Genomic DNA, 15,000 nt, shown 5'->3' with positions numbered 1-15,000 from the left:
GGAGGGGGGAAGGGAAATCTTCGTGCTGTTTCACTTGCTATTGCGTGCACGCACATGAAAAGAGTCCACAAGAGCCGCGACACGCTTTTCTCCTTTATTCGTGCATGGCTTTTTGCCAGAATCGTTTTTTCTTCTTCTTTCGTTCCTTCCTCCCATCCCACCCCAACCTGTCTCCCCCTCTCGCTAACCCCTGCTCCCCCACCCCCCGCCGCCCCGTCCCCCACCCTTGCTACGCCCCATGTCCTCGATATCGCTCAATCGATTTCACGGTAAAGAGATTAAATAAGGGAAATATATGTATTCATTTTAATTGAAGAATAATTTCGAAAGTTCTTACGGTGGACAAATGTTTGTTATATCAATTTAAAATAAAATTATAAAATCCATTGGCGCGATCGACACTAATCGAATCTGTCCAAATATTTTTTTTCTTTTTTGTTTTTTTTTTTTTCCCAAATGTCACTATTTCTATTAGTTTAATTTGTTTCCAAACGATATTTACGTGTATTTTACAAATTTCTCAATGCCACAATTTATCAATCGGTTTGAAAATAAATATTAATTTTTCGAACGCAAATGTCGAATCTGTTTCAATATTTTTTTTTTTTTTTTTTTTTTAGGATGCCATTGTATAACAATTCTTTTCTATTTCTCTTTTTTTTTCTTTCTCCTTTTTTTTTCTATTTTTTTTTTCTTTTTTTTTTTTTTTTTTATTACAAAATATCACATTTCCATCAGAACGAACAATTTACGTGGAACGATATGTAGAATTTTTCTAGTTAACAAAGAAAAAAAAGGAGAAGAAAAAGAGTAAAAATAAAAATAAAAAGGAAGAGAACAAAAATGAAAAGAATCGGGCATAGACAACGTGAAAGAGGATTTTAAGTGAACGAAATAAAAAGAAGGAAAGAAAGAAAAAAGAAAAAGAAAATAAAAAAAAAAAAAAAAACAGAAAAAAGATAAAGGGTAATAATAAAGAGGGCAGAAAGTTAATATTCATAGAGATTAGAGCTGATTGTAAAAGCTGTGGCTTTGTTCGAACTGGCGGATGAAGGAATAAAAAAAGAAGAATAGAAGAAGAAGAAGAAGAAGAAAAAAAAAGTAAAAGAAAAAGAAAAGGAAGAAGAAGAAGAAGAAGAAGAAGAAGAAGAAGAAGATATCGATGACGTGTCTCTTGTGCCATCCTCCTCGTGGAGAAATTCCACGAGGAACCAGTTTGCGTTCTATCTTTTCTCTTGGGCAAACGGATCGCTAATATTTCGTTCTCGGTCGAGCGCCAAAAAAGAAGAACTCGTTCGTTCCTTCTTTCGAAGAATAATAATAATAATAATAATAATAATAATAATAAGAAGAAGAAGAAGAAGAAGAAGAAGAATAGAAATAAGAATAAGAATAAGAATGAGAATGAGAATAAGAATAAAAGCGAAATATCATGGAGGTATAATGGCCTAACGCGAATTCGCGCCTTTCGACACGGAAACAGTGCCGTACCTGTCAGCGAGCGTTATCTAATCGGTAAGAGGCGTTATCGGAGGAGGTCCTCCTTCTCTCTCTTTCTTTCTTTCTCTTCGACTTCCTATCTCTTTCAACGTTCTCTTTCCTTCAAACGTAACCTTCTTCTTGGAAATCGCGAGGTACGACGTAAAAGAGGTAAAAAAAAAAAGAAAAAAAAAAGAAAAAAAAAAAATATATATATATATATATATAATCACCTTGTCGGTTGCAGACGGCAAGCGAATCTTTTACGAGCGCGGCATTTCGAAGACGATCCTTTCATTTTAACGGTCGATTTTAACGATTTTTATTTATTTTTCTCTTCTTCCTATTCTTTTTTCTTTTTTCTTTTCGTTCTTTTTTTTTTCTTTTTTTTTTTCTTTTCTTTTTCTGATCATTTCTTTCTCCCTTTCTCTAACTCCCTGTCATTTTCTCACATTCATCCCTTCTCTCTGACGCAACCCATCTTTTCTTTTTCTTTTTTTTTTTTTTCTCTTTCTTCGCTCTTTTCTCCGGGACTAATTACGCTAAAAGGGCATAAAATTTTTGTCGGCGCCTATCGTCGAATTAATTCGATATTCCGGCATCGTGGTTTCTTCGCTTAATTGCGTCGCTTTAATGTAGGCCGTTAAATGACGCGAATCTCGCACGACGCTCCTCCATTATCTCGCTTGTCGCTCTGTCGACGAACTTCGTAAAATAAACAAACGAATTAAGAGATTAGACTTTATCGTTATTTTCCCTTTTCGTTTTCTATACTCTCTCACTCTCTCTCTCTCTTTCTCTCTCTCTCTCTCTCTTTATAAAGAGCAATCGCTTTTACTATAAAAAAAAAAAAAAAAAAGCAGATAAAAATTCTGTCAATGTTTTATCAATCTATCTTAAATCATATTTTCTAATTGAACTGAATTCAACGGATTAAATGGATCAAACAATTTTTATCTTTTGTGAACTGTACTTTCAATACAAGTAGTATACTCATTGACGTCATTCAAGCGTCTCAACTTGGATCGTTCCGGAAAAAAGTTTTCAACAGATATTTCATTTGTGAAATATCGAAAGTATCGGGAAACATGCCTGGAGGATGCTTTATTATCGCATAAAAGCTGTACTATGAGAATGCGACGTCGTTGTTACCGTTCGGCCAACTGCTATCGTCGAGATCGAATGGAATTTCTCTTTTCTCCTTGGGCGCACGCGCGCATGTGTGTAGACACTCGCCACTCGTGTAGCGGGCGAATTTAGAACGGCAATAAGAAGAGAGAACGTCTCGTATTGCCTGTTTCTCTCTCTCTCTCTCTCTCTCTCTCTCTCTCTCTTTATTCTGGATAAGAAACAGACAGACAGAAAGAGAGAGAGAGAGAGAGAGAAAGAGAGAGGGAAAGAAAAAAAAAGAGTTCGAAGGAGAAAAGACGAGAAAATTCATACATACGTATAGTTTTACGCGAGACAGAAGAAAATGTAATAGATAAAAAGAAGAAGAAGAAGAAGAAGAAGAAGAAGAAAAAAGAAAAGAAAAGAAAAGAAAAGAAATGCAAACAAAATAAAGCAATAAAGAATAATAGGAAAAATGTAAGAGAGCATAAGTAAAAGGGGATGGGTAGGGGGGGGGAGGGAAAGAAAGGCAAACGGTATTATACGCAAGAGAGACGAAGAAGGTGTACCTCATTGGTGGAACCGTGACCGTTCATCTTGCCGTCACCTCTGGTATCCCATTACCGGTCTGCGGCAAAACGCTCCAAGGATCGTTCACCTTCTCTTCGCATCGCTTCTCGAAAATGGCGCATCTCCGTTCTCCTCGCCTGTCGCCCCTTCGAGAGCTTCCTTCCAGATGTATGCGTCGAACGTGGTCAACCGAACGAACGAAAGAAAGTCAGTGTATAAGACAGAGAGAGATAGAGAAAGATAGAGAGAGAGAGAGAGAGAGAGAGAGAGAGAGAGAGAGAGAGAGATAGAGGGAGAAAGAGAAAATGAGAAAGATGGGAGACGAAAGAGATGTGGAGAACGTAAATGCGAAAGAGAGGAAAAGAGAAAGAGAGATATATAATGGGAGAAGGGGAGAGGATAAGAGGGAAAGAGAAATAGAGAGAGAGAGAGAGAGAGAGAGAGAAACAACGATATAAGTGGTGTCACAAGAGGAATAGTAGATATACCGGAAGAGGGTGACTTTCGTGGCTCAACACAGGTCAAGGTCACACACGAGAGACGTCTCCCCACTAATTTTGGCACTCTCTTCTTTTCCCAACGATGGTTCGTCGACCTTTCTCTCTCTTTCCTTCCTGCTCCTTTTCCTCTTTCTTTCTCTCACACTCACTCTCTCTCTCTCTCTCTCTCTCTCTCTCTTTCTCTCTTTCTTTTTCCCTTATCGTCTTTCTCTTTTTCTCTTGTTCCTCTTGTTCCTTCTTCTTCGTCGTTGTCGTTGTCACCGTCCTTGTTCTCTTCTACTATTACTTTTTCTTTTTTTTTCTTTAACTTCTTCTTTTACTTTTTCTTCTTCTTCTTCTTCTTTTTCTTCTTCTTCTTCCTCCTCCTCCTCCTCCTCCTCTTGTACTTATACTTTTACTTGTTCCTTTACCCTCTCGCTCTCATCGTGATCTTCTTTCAGATAGAATATCTTCCGCTCGATTTCAGATGCCTTATCGGAAGTATCGACGTCACGACGAGAGAATCGATCGTGCGATCGAATCGAGAGTATTAGTCTCGAGAGACTCTTTCGAACGTGCGTTTTACCGTACCGCAGTAAGTTCTTCCTTCGCTTGCTTTTTTTATTCTGCTCGAGTGGAAAGAACGTAGGGATCGAGTTGGTGGTGTTAATGGTGGTGGTGGTGGTGGTGGTGGTGGTGGTGATGGTGGTACTCGTTATACATAACTATATCGATTTTTTATCTCCTCATTTCTTTTTCTTTTTTTTTGTTTTCTACAATATATATATATATATATAAAAAAAAAAAAAGAGAAAAAATTCGTCAAACTTTTTCAAAACTTTTATAGATTTCGTTTTAAAGCGAACAATCCGATTGAGTTTTTTATTTCGTTCGATCAAGGATCACACGAATGCTTAATCACTATTACTAAAGTTTTTCACTTGTAACATTAATCCATATAATCGATCATCTTTATCGATCATTAATCAATGATCGCGGATCGATTAAAGAGATACATTAAAGTTAGATAAAAGTTATCACGTTATAAATGTATATATTTATATATACATATATATATATATGTGTATGTGTGTGTGTGTATATATATATATATATATAGACAAGTAGTCCTCGCAGCTGTAAACGAAAATAAAAACGCGATCGTAGGAATCGAGAAATACAAATTTCAACGCGAATCGATCTTTCCCACGTCCTTCGCGTTAGAGCGCTCTTCGCTGACTGGAGAGACTCCGTAGCGCGCGTGCACGGAACCCATCGTGCTATCGGCCGCCAGGTAGAGCCAACCCCACCAGAAGATATCTACCAGCAGAATTTTCGTCCTCGCCGTATATTGCGATATAGATAATTATTTACTCTTCTACTTTTTCCTATATACAAGATATAACGATACCTAATAAATCACGATTTACTATAACTTTTTTTTTTTTTTTCAAAATAGAGGAAAGGAAGTGAACGCGATTACTTGCACGGCTGATACTAAATTCTTTATATATATAAAAGAAGAAAAAAGGAAAAATGGAAGAAGAAAAGAAAAGATAAATTCGCCAGAGGTAACGATAAAGTTTTGAAAGATAAGTATGTACATGTACAATCGTATGGGATCAATGAAATTGAGGGCATCCCAAGTACGATTACATGTCCGATCGATAGATCCCACGCGAAGTTTCCGTTAGGAAGATCCACTCACGCGATCCCTTCGTGATTTTTCCTCCTTTATAATAACAAAGCGAGGAATTACCAATTTGAAGAAATTCTTTTCTTTCTCTCTCTCTCTCTCTCTCTCTCTTTCTCTTTTTTTTTTTTAAATGTTAATATTATCTAAGAAAGACGATCACATACCTACACGTGACCAGTTTCTCACTTCCACAGACGTCCGATCGATTAATCACTCGCAATTACGCCTACGCGCGATCGATCGCACTTCCTTCGAAGTAAAGGATAATCCTCTTTACTCGACGCACTTATCCGAAGGATCTATTAAAAGGAAAGTAACTCGTACTTGGACCCATCGTGAGCCGGACCATCCCACGCACATAGTATGTCTACACATACAGAGAGAGAGAGAGAGAGAGAGAGAGAGAGAGAGAGAGAGAGAGAGATACATACATACGTACCTATATAAATATATACGTCCTATATATACCTGCATATGGATAGGTACATCGGTGACAATTTTATCTAAATGTTTTATCTCTTCGGTATATACGCTATCGTATCTACGCTTTGTAATTATCAGATATTAAAAGCTCGCGCTCTTTGAACCAAGTCCGATATCATGAATCCATTAACGTGGAGAGTTAACGTTACCGCTAAGACTCTGGTGTATCATTATAATAATCACTTTTCTCTTATAACCTACAATTATATTAATTGCACGATGCCACATCTTGAACGCATTCCTGGGAAACGACGATAGTCACAGGTGGCATGAACTTGGAAAGAAAAACAAAAAAAAAAAAATATATATATATATATATATGGATATAAAGATTCGAAGATTTGGACAGATACCATGTTATCGCGTATTTATGACAAACGATTGATTCACACGAACTATATGTATATATATATATATACATGTATATATTTCTCTTTCTATGTCTTTCTTACTATTTCACTATGATGTGTAACCTGTACTTCGTACGAAAGTAAACGGATATCTTATACAGGTAGTCCGACATCACGATTCTCTTCCATCCCTTCTTCTCTATTCCTTTTTCATCATCATCATCATCATCTTCTTCTTCTTCTTTATCTTCTTCTTCTTTTTCTTCTTCTTCTTCTTCTTTAGGTTCTCTCAGGAGATTTCTCGTGACCTCGCGTTATGCGGACCACCTCGGCCTACTCCTACTCTCTCTCTCTCTCTCTCTCTCTTTCTCTTTTACTTAGCTATACTCAACCACTTTGTATCTTTTTCTTTTCCTTTTTCTCCTCTCTTCTTTCATGTCGGTGGACTACCAGCGGCCATTACGTACCACCAGTCTCACACTCGTCGCGGAGGAAAGCCGAAGCGTGGGTTAATATCGGCCGACAGTGCACCTGGATCGTTGCGTCTCTTGGATGAAAAGTGGAAGCGAGATGGAGGGATGAGATAGAAGAAGAAGAAGAAAGAGAGAGAGAGAGAGAGAGAGATAAGGTGGCGCGAAGGAAGTCGAAGGGAGGAGGACGGTTAAGTATCGCCTGGTTTCCCCGGTTCTTGCCAGCTGTTTACAATCCTGGAAGACCGAGGTGGTACATGCCGTGGTACAACGTCCTGGTACCACCGACTATGGTAGCCACGACTTTCGTACTTGGTTAAGACGGGATATACGGAGGAAGGAACGAACGAACGAACGGTTTACAATGCTTACTGGCTAGCTCAGAACGGTCGATGCACCAAAGTTAGAAATAACAACAACAACAACAACAACGACAACAATAACAACGACAGCGATAGTAACGAGAGAGAGAGAGAGAGAGTATACTCGAGTCTGAGAGGACATTGGAAGAGTTTCAACGTAGTTGCTGTTTGCTGGTATTTCTGTTGCATTAAGTTCCACTTTCTCTGCTGTTATTGTTGTTGTTGTTGTTCGCTGGTGTTTATGTTGCATTAAATTTCCACTTTCTCTGCTGTTGTTGTTGTTGTTGTTGTTTGCTGGTGTTTCTGTTCCATCTTCTTTGCTGTTCTGTTGCTGCTGCTGTTGCTTCTTCTACTCCTTCTATTTCTCCTTCTTCTTTTACTCCTTCTGCTTCTACTTCTTCTACTTCTCCTTCTTCTTCTTCTTCTTCTTCTTACCTCTTCTGCTTACCTCGAACCAAGCTACCGGTTGTTCAACGAGCCAACGAGGGACAACGACGGAACTCCCTACTCCGGGATGAGGATTCTAAAGGTCGTTGCTTGCTCTAGCAGCATGCTCGATCGATCTTAGGGCGATGACAGAGAAAGCCGGGCGTGGTCCCGTCGGTTTAACCGAGATAACGTATCTCGAATTTTGTTGATCCCCCTAGCCGATAATTACCCATGTCTCAGATCTATGTAAATATCTCTCTCATGAATACTACGATCTTACTGATAATAATAATTTACTACTGTTAAGAATTATTTCTTCCTTATTCGTGTTCGCACATTGTACTAATGCCATTATCGTCATTTATAATCGCGTTGCATTATAAAATGAGCTTTTTCTTTTTTTTTCCCTTTCTTTTCTCTTTTTCTAGTTCAAACTATACAAAAGAGAAAGGAAAGGAAAAAGAAAATTAAAGAACTTACGTATCTTAAACATTATTAATAATAAAGTTTTCAATGTTATCGTTCGAACGATTTAGAATGTTCGTATTTAATTACTAAGGATGGAATCTTCTTATTTGTTGGATCATTCGTGATCTTCCATTTTGACGATCGTAAAAAACGAGAGAATCGAGTTCCAGGAATAGTCGAGCTCATATTTGCGTATTCGGAACACGTTCCGGAAGATATGCGAATTTTGGTAGTCGGCGGAGCAAAAAAAGTGAGAGATAAAGAGAGAGAGAGAGAGAGAGAGAGAGAGAGAGAGAGAGAGAGAGAGAGAGAGAGAAAGAGACAGACAGAGAGAGGGAGAGAGAGAGAAAAGAGACAGAATAAGAAGAAGAAGAAGAAGAAGAAGGAGAATAAGGAAAGAGTGAGAAGAGATGAGAAAGAGAGAGGAAGAACGCGTAGGATCACGTAGGACTCGCTAAGATTCGTTTGACCTTCGATCTCGTGGAAATCTCAGCCTCTCCATATCCGACGAACGATGTCGTTCGTTAGCTCGTTCCGCGTTTGCACACACACACACACACAAAGAGAGAGAGAGAGAGAGAAAGAGAGAGAGAGAGAGAGAGAAAGAGAATTCTCAAGTGGTATCCTCATCGATTCCAAGAGACAAGAAATGATATCAATTCCACGTGCCTCAAGCGATGCGATCTATCTCACAATTGCGGAGAAAATATGTTTATATACATGTGTCTATACGACAGAGAGAGAGAGAGGGAGAGAGAGAGTCAAGGTGAGAGAGGATATAAAACGTATGATTGTATTCAAAAGGACTTTACTAAGTTAAAGATCGTGCGTGTGTCGAATTTCATTTTGTCAACAAAATAATGAGAAACAGAGAAAAAGAGAGAGAGAGAGAGAGAGAGAGAGAGAGAGAGAGAGATATCTCGTAACACCTTGGAAAATAACAAAATTACATCGTCGTATATCTCGTTTGTCGCATGACGACTCTTTCAACGATACCAAGAGCAATGGCTTGAATTTCAAAATGAGGATCGTGATGTACGAGAACAGTCTCTCTGTCTCTCTCTCTCTCTCTCTCTCTTTATCTCTTTCTTCTCCTTGTTTCGTGCTACTGGCGGTCGTCTCTCTCTCTCTCTCTCTCTCTCTCTCTCTCTCTCTCTCTCTCTCTCTCTCATTTTTTTTTTATTTCGCGAATGAAGAGAAGCCGATAGCAGTGTCGATCGTGACCGTTCTCATAAATGTAATGAGTTCGAGTTGCTAATGATGGCGCGTTGATAATCATAGACATAGTTCGAAGGAGTGTACGAGGTGTGTTCTGGTTGAGCAATCAATAATCTTTAACACTGAAATCACGACGTCGGTCAATTTGCTTCTGGCCTGATTCAACGACTTGTGTATTCCCTCTCTCTCTCTCTCTCTATCTCTCTCTCTCTCTCTCTCTTCATTAACTGCTCCAGGCAAATCGCTTCCATTTATGCTTTACGATCGACTAAAGAAAATCGTGAGCAGGCTTACGATTGTGTAACGCCCTCTTAACGCCCTTCTTCTTTTAATTTTTTTCTTCCTTTTTTCTTTTTTTTTCTTTTTTATAATCATTTTCTGTCTCTGTCTCTCTCTCTCTCTTTTTCTTTTCATTCTTTCTTCCCCTTTTACAAAATCGATTCGTTTCAATCGGTCAGGTGATCGTCTTTGAATTATTCCGCCTTAATCTTCGAATCCTGGACTCTTGAAACGGGTTCGAACGAGTGGAAGTAGAATGCCAAGGACGGACGATGCTAGATAATTCTATGGTGTACGAGAGCCTTTGATAAATCTACGAAGAACACGCGAATAGTTTATGAATTTTACAGGTAAACCTTGGTTATAAAGAGATATAGATAAAAAGAGAGAGAAGAGAGAAAGAGAGAGATAAATAAATAAATAAATAGATAGATAGATAGATAGATAGAGAGAGAGATATAAAGAGAGAGAGAGATATAAAGAGAGAGAGAGAGAGAGATAGAATCTCTTGTAAATCTAACGAAAATCCTATAAAAGATTTATATCAAAGAGGATACTGTACGTTTCCTATAGGCATTGATTAAAATCCAAGTATAGTGGTAACCAGTGTTGGCATTAATACATGAACGAAGTATAATGTATTTTATAGTAGAAGTAGATCGAAAATTATCCTTTCTTTTGAAAGCGGCTTAAATCTTTACCGTGAATACTTCGGCAAGTAACTTCCAAAAAGAAAAACAGAGGAAATCTTTCTCTCTCTCTCTCTCTCTCTCTCTCTCTCTCTCTTTATCAATCTTACCAAGACAACGTCCTCTGAATGTCGTTCAGTGCCGATTCCGCAGACACCATAGCAGTAGCTGACATAGGAGTAAAGATACGAAGAAGGTAAAACGAGTGAGTGAGTGAGTGAGTGAGTGAGTAAATAAGTGAGTGAGTGAGTAAGTGAGTGAGTGAGTGAGTGAGTGAGTGAGTGAGTGAGTGAGTGAGTGAGTGAGCGAGCAAGGCTCGTGCCCTGCCCGGTGACTGAACTCACACCGCATTTTGCTGAGCGTTCGCACACACGCACACCCACGTAAACAGTGTAAAGAGAGACCTACGGAGGTGGAACTCTCATACATAGAAAATCTTTTACGGATACGATGAACGAACCGAACGTTCTTCGAAGAACTGAGAATCTCATCGGGAACTCGCCATTGCCGGAGAACTCGAATTAAGATGCATCTTCTGTAAGTGAAACAGTCTGATAGTGAGAGGGAGATATGAACAGAGAGAGAGAGAGAGAGAGAGAGAGATGTGTGTATGTTTTTGTGTACGTTTTGTCCGTGTATGTCCATGTATGTGTGTGTATGTGTGTGTGTTGCTGATGACTTCCGTTACGTTCTTCACAGAAGAGTAACATTCGTTCGTATCGACGAATACAAAGAGGAAACTCCTCTTCTTCGAGTCCCCTCAACGCTTTTCGAAACCATCGAGATATACGAGTGAGCAGTTTGGCGCATGAAAGGATAAGCTGCTCGACTATACATACACATTAAATACATATATACATAGATACGGAAAGCGAGGTTCGCGACCCGTTAGACTCTTCTTCGTATAAGTGTCTCTCTCTGTGTGTGTGTGTGTGTGTATGTGTCTGTGTATGTGTATATACATGTTACAATCGCTCGAAGAAGAACACTCGAGGTCCACTCTATATAGTAAACTCAAGAAAAAGTTGTGCTTTCGTGCCGGCCCAAGTACGAGTATTGCATCCAACTGACTTTCGAGTTTTAGCTTCGGCTAAAACTTCAAATTAAATGACGAACGTGAAGGAGACGAGAACGTGACGTGACGAGACGAGTTCATCTAGTCGGTTGATTTACGTTATCTTGTTAATTTCAATATAAAATAAGTTTCTATTTACTTACCTTGTCTTCGCAAGTCTTGTGACAGATGTATTTGCATACTGAAAGTAAAAGGAGATTTTTATTAAAATTGACACGTTTGAGTAGATTCATCATTGGGATTATATAAAGAGATTTCTTTTTCTTTATTTTTTTTTTTTCTTCTATCATTAATCGAAAATATTAGTAATTACATTTTTTTTGTTCGAAGATAAAAGAAAAAAAAAAATGAAAGGCAAGAAATTTTGAATCCCTTTAATTTTTCGCGCCTATTTTAATCTTTTTTACCAACGATCGATTGAAACGAATAATACCGACTACGTGTCTCTCTATTACCGAGACTCTTACAGTTCACGACTTTATCGACTCACCTCTACAGCACGACGCTTGCTTGATCACCGCCTGATGGCACAGATGACAAGGTCGGGGCTTGCGCAATTGCTTCGTTCGGAACACGTGACACTGAGGTTCAAAGTCACTCTGAAATAGAAAAAGAAATGAAGTAAGAAAGATTAAAATTATAGATGATTAATTACGAAGAACCGTAATGAATATCGGACGACGACGGGATAAGAAAAAAAAAAAAAAATAAAAAAAAAAGAAGAAGAAGAAGAGTGAAAGGAAAGACGTTGACGAAAAAAAGAGAAAAAGAAAAAGGAAATAGAGTCAGGCAGACTTCTTTTAAAAATTCTTGAAGTCTAAATTATTTTTTTTCCTTTTTTTTCCTTTTTCTTATTTCTCTTTTTTTTTTTCTTTTTTTCATTTTAAAATCACATTTTCTTTCGATCCATTTGAATCTGACGACTTCGAGGTTGCTTCTTTTTAAGTGAAAAAAAAAAAGGAAAAAGAAATGAAAAAAAAAAAGAAAACAAATGGAACGATTTTGTAACATTTGATCTATTTCTTTCTTTTCTCTTCAAAAATAAATCCTATGTCTTTTAATAAGTATCTAATTTGTCTTTAAAATCTCGACTGCGTGAGAAACTGAATGTTGCAAGGATATTGGGTCGAGTGAAATCGTAAGAGCAATTTGTCCAACGTTATTACCTGTCCGACTGTTAACGTTGTCATGTAAAGAAGAAAAAAAGAAAGAAAAAAATATAAAAAACGAAAAAAAAATAAAAAAATAAAAAAGAAATAGAAAAGAAAAATATGCGAATACAAAAGTCAACTTGTTAAAACAACGGAGTTTAACGGAGCCGTAAGATCGACAATGGCGGCATTGGGAAAAGGCACGGTTCGGAAAGTTATGTACAAGCAAGCTAGTAAGCAAGCAAGCAAGCTAGCAACCAAGCAAGCAAGCAAGCAAGCAAATGCCCGCGGCGGCATCTACGATCCATCCCATGGGTGCACGGTTTGCAATTATAGTCACGCAAAGCTTCGATCTACCATGAGAAGTGAATACCCTATGGTTTCACCCACATCCAACGGCACCCATCTATCCATCCATCCATCCATCCACCAATCCATCCATCCATCCATCCATCCATCCATTTATCTATCTATCTGTCCGTCCATTTATACATCCCGAATTCCCAGGGAACAATCGAGGACGAGACAACTGTCAGTCAAATTTTCTTTCTTGGCCTACTTGACGTTTAAGATATACCTATATTATTCTATGTGAACGCAAAATTATCCATGGCGAATGTATAAACGAATGAAGATCACGACATGCAATATAAAATCATACGATAATACGAGATTTGTTTAATAAAAATTTTATTTACCGATAAATTGAACCCTATATATTATTATTATTATTATTATTATAGTCTTGCTTTTTTTTTTTTTTTTAGAAATTTATTATATTTAAATAGATGGAATTGAATTAATATGAGGGATATATAATAGAAAATAATAATGATATCATAAAATGGAGCCATTGTCTTCATTTATCTTTGATAAATGTATCAAGTCGTATATTACTAATGAAATATCTTAGAACGATGGTATCATTAATATATCTTAATCATAAGCTTTGTCGGAACACTTCCCCTGTAATTACGACGTCACGATCTCCAGAGAGAGAGTAACGAGAACGGAAAGAAGGCGAGTTTCAGGTGCGACTACTATACATATATATATATATACATATATATATATATATATATATATATATATATGGTGTTGGAACGTACATAGATGCTTTTTAAATCCCGTCCTCTTTTCGTTGATCAGTAAACCGTAACGTTACATACGAAACGCATTCCGTATTATCTTTCTCTCTCTTTTTCTCTCCCTTTTACTCTTTCTCTCTCTCTCTCTCTTTCTTTCTCTTTCTTTTTATCTTTCTCTTTCTCTCTTTCTCTCTCTCTCTCTCTCCCTCTTTCTATATCTCTTTCTTTTCTATTCGCTCTTTCGTATCCCTTTCGTTTCTTCGCGAGTGTAAATGGCAATAAATCGTTATTACCCCGTTCGTTATGAAAGAAAAAAAAGAAAAAATGACTAAAATTACGCAAGAGACCTTTATGTAGGCAGGTCTTCGAACACATAAAAGTACGTACAATTCGTTGCAAATCATTTCGCGTTAAAAGTCCTTGCATTTATCTTACTAATCCTCTCATCTAATCGACTATATATATATGTATATATGTATATGTGTTTATGAAAGACCTTTGACATCACAGCGAATGAATAGTCACCGTTGATCACGGACAACTAATTGATCTCTAATCTTCGATCGAATCGTGCAGGACACCTTCTCCTCCTCCTCCTCCTCCTCCTCCTACTCCTCCTCCATTCTCCTTATCCATCACCTCCTTCTTCTTATCCTACTCTTAGTTCGAACTTCGACTTTTCGCTTTCATCTCTTTCCGAGGGTAAAATTATTGCCTTAACTTTAAAATGCCTTGAACTGACCCGACATTTGCCTTCGACTGTCTATTTTCTTTTTTGTTTTCTTTCGTTTGTACTTTTATTCGTATTATTATTATTATTATTATTATTATTATTATTATTATTATTATTATTATTATTATTTATTTTCTTTCTTTTTTTTTTTTACATCTTTTAAACTTTCGTTTCAATTAATGAGCTATCAAATGTGCAATAAACCTACTGGCTTAAATTTCCCTATCATTGGGAATGTAAAGGATGAAAGGAGTAAAGGGGTAGTAAACGGTACAATCTTGAAGTAACATTAAATTCTTTTTACGAGAAATCATATACTAGTATATAAATAAGATGTCGGTGTAATAACAGTCGTTGTAAATCCTTATAGTTATATACGTATATACGGTAATTTCGTTAAACAGTAAATTTATTTTTTCAATTGTTAAAACAAATCGAACGATTTTAATTTTTGGAAATAATGAATTGAAATACATCTAAAAATAATCCAATTATTAATGGTTTATAATGTCACGTAATATACAAATAACATAATCATATATTTATGTGATTATTATATTATCTTGTATGTTTCGTCATTTTCTATTGTCAATCGCAAACATAATCATTGGTTAAAAATTCACTAAGTTTTGAGAATAATTGTATTTAATTTTCCTTTTTTCTCTTTTGTTAAATTAATAAATTATGATCGAAAGCATTATACGAGCGATAGTTTTATTTTCGTGATATTTTTATTCCTGTCTATTTCCGTTTCTTTCTTTTTTGTTTTCTTTTCTTTTCTCTCTTTTTTTCTTTTTTTCTCTTTTTCTTTTCTTTTTTTTTAATCTTCTTTTTTATTCGATCAAACTTAACGACGAATCTCAACTCGTCG

At 37.0% G+C, this 15,000-nt stretch overlaps 1 protein-coding gene and 1 long non-coding RNA gene across 14 annotated transcripts in view; one reads left to right on the top strand and one right to left on the bottom strand.

Annotated features, from left to right (window-relative positions):
* by (focal adhesion protein tensin) overlaps positions 1-15,000 on the bottom strand; it is a 172,506-nt gene that overhangs the window by 99,797 nt on the left and 57,709 nt on the right. For 9 of the 13 annotated variants that reach the window (XM_035876350.2, XM_035876352.2, XM_035876360.2 and 6 more), the window contains exons 3-4: positions 11,648-11,756; positions 11,301-11,338 (exon numbers count right to left, since the gene is read on the bottom strand). In XM_035876350.2, the coding sequence (XP_035732243.1) occupies positions 11,301-11,338; positions 11,648-11,756 (147 nt within the window). Of the gene's footprint in view, positions 1-3,158; positions 4,414-4,466; positions 4,641-11,300; positions 11,339-11,647; positions 11,757-15,000 lie in introns of those variants that run through there. The other 4 variants (XM_085663313.1, XM_035876362.2, XM_035876363.2 and 1 more) reach the window with 4 other exon arrangements.
* LOC146873263 (uncharacterized) lies at positions 5,098-7,910 on the top strand. Its single transcript, XR_014983451.1, has 3 exons — positions 5,098-5,209; positions 5,529-5,695; positions 6,621-7,910. It is a non-coding gene; the product is annotated as an uncharacterized LOC146873263 (long non-coding RNA).

Source organism: Vespa mandarinia, chromosome 1 (assembly GCF_050613455.1).
Source record: "Vespa mandarinia isolate Hongniang chromosome 1, ASM5061345v1, whole genome shotgun sequence".
Lineage (NCBI taxonomy): Eukaryota > Metazoa > Arthropoda > Insecta > Hymenoptera > Vespidae > Vespa > Vespa mandarinia.
Note: the sequence above shows the minus strand (reverse complement) of the source record. Positions and strands in the feature narration are given on the sequence as shown.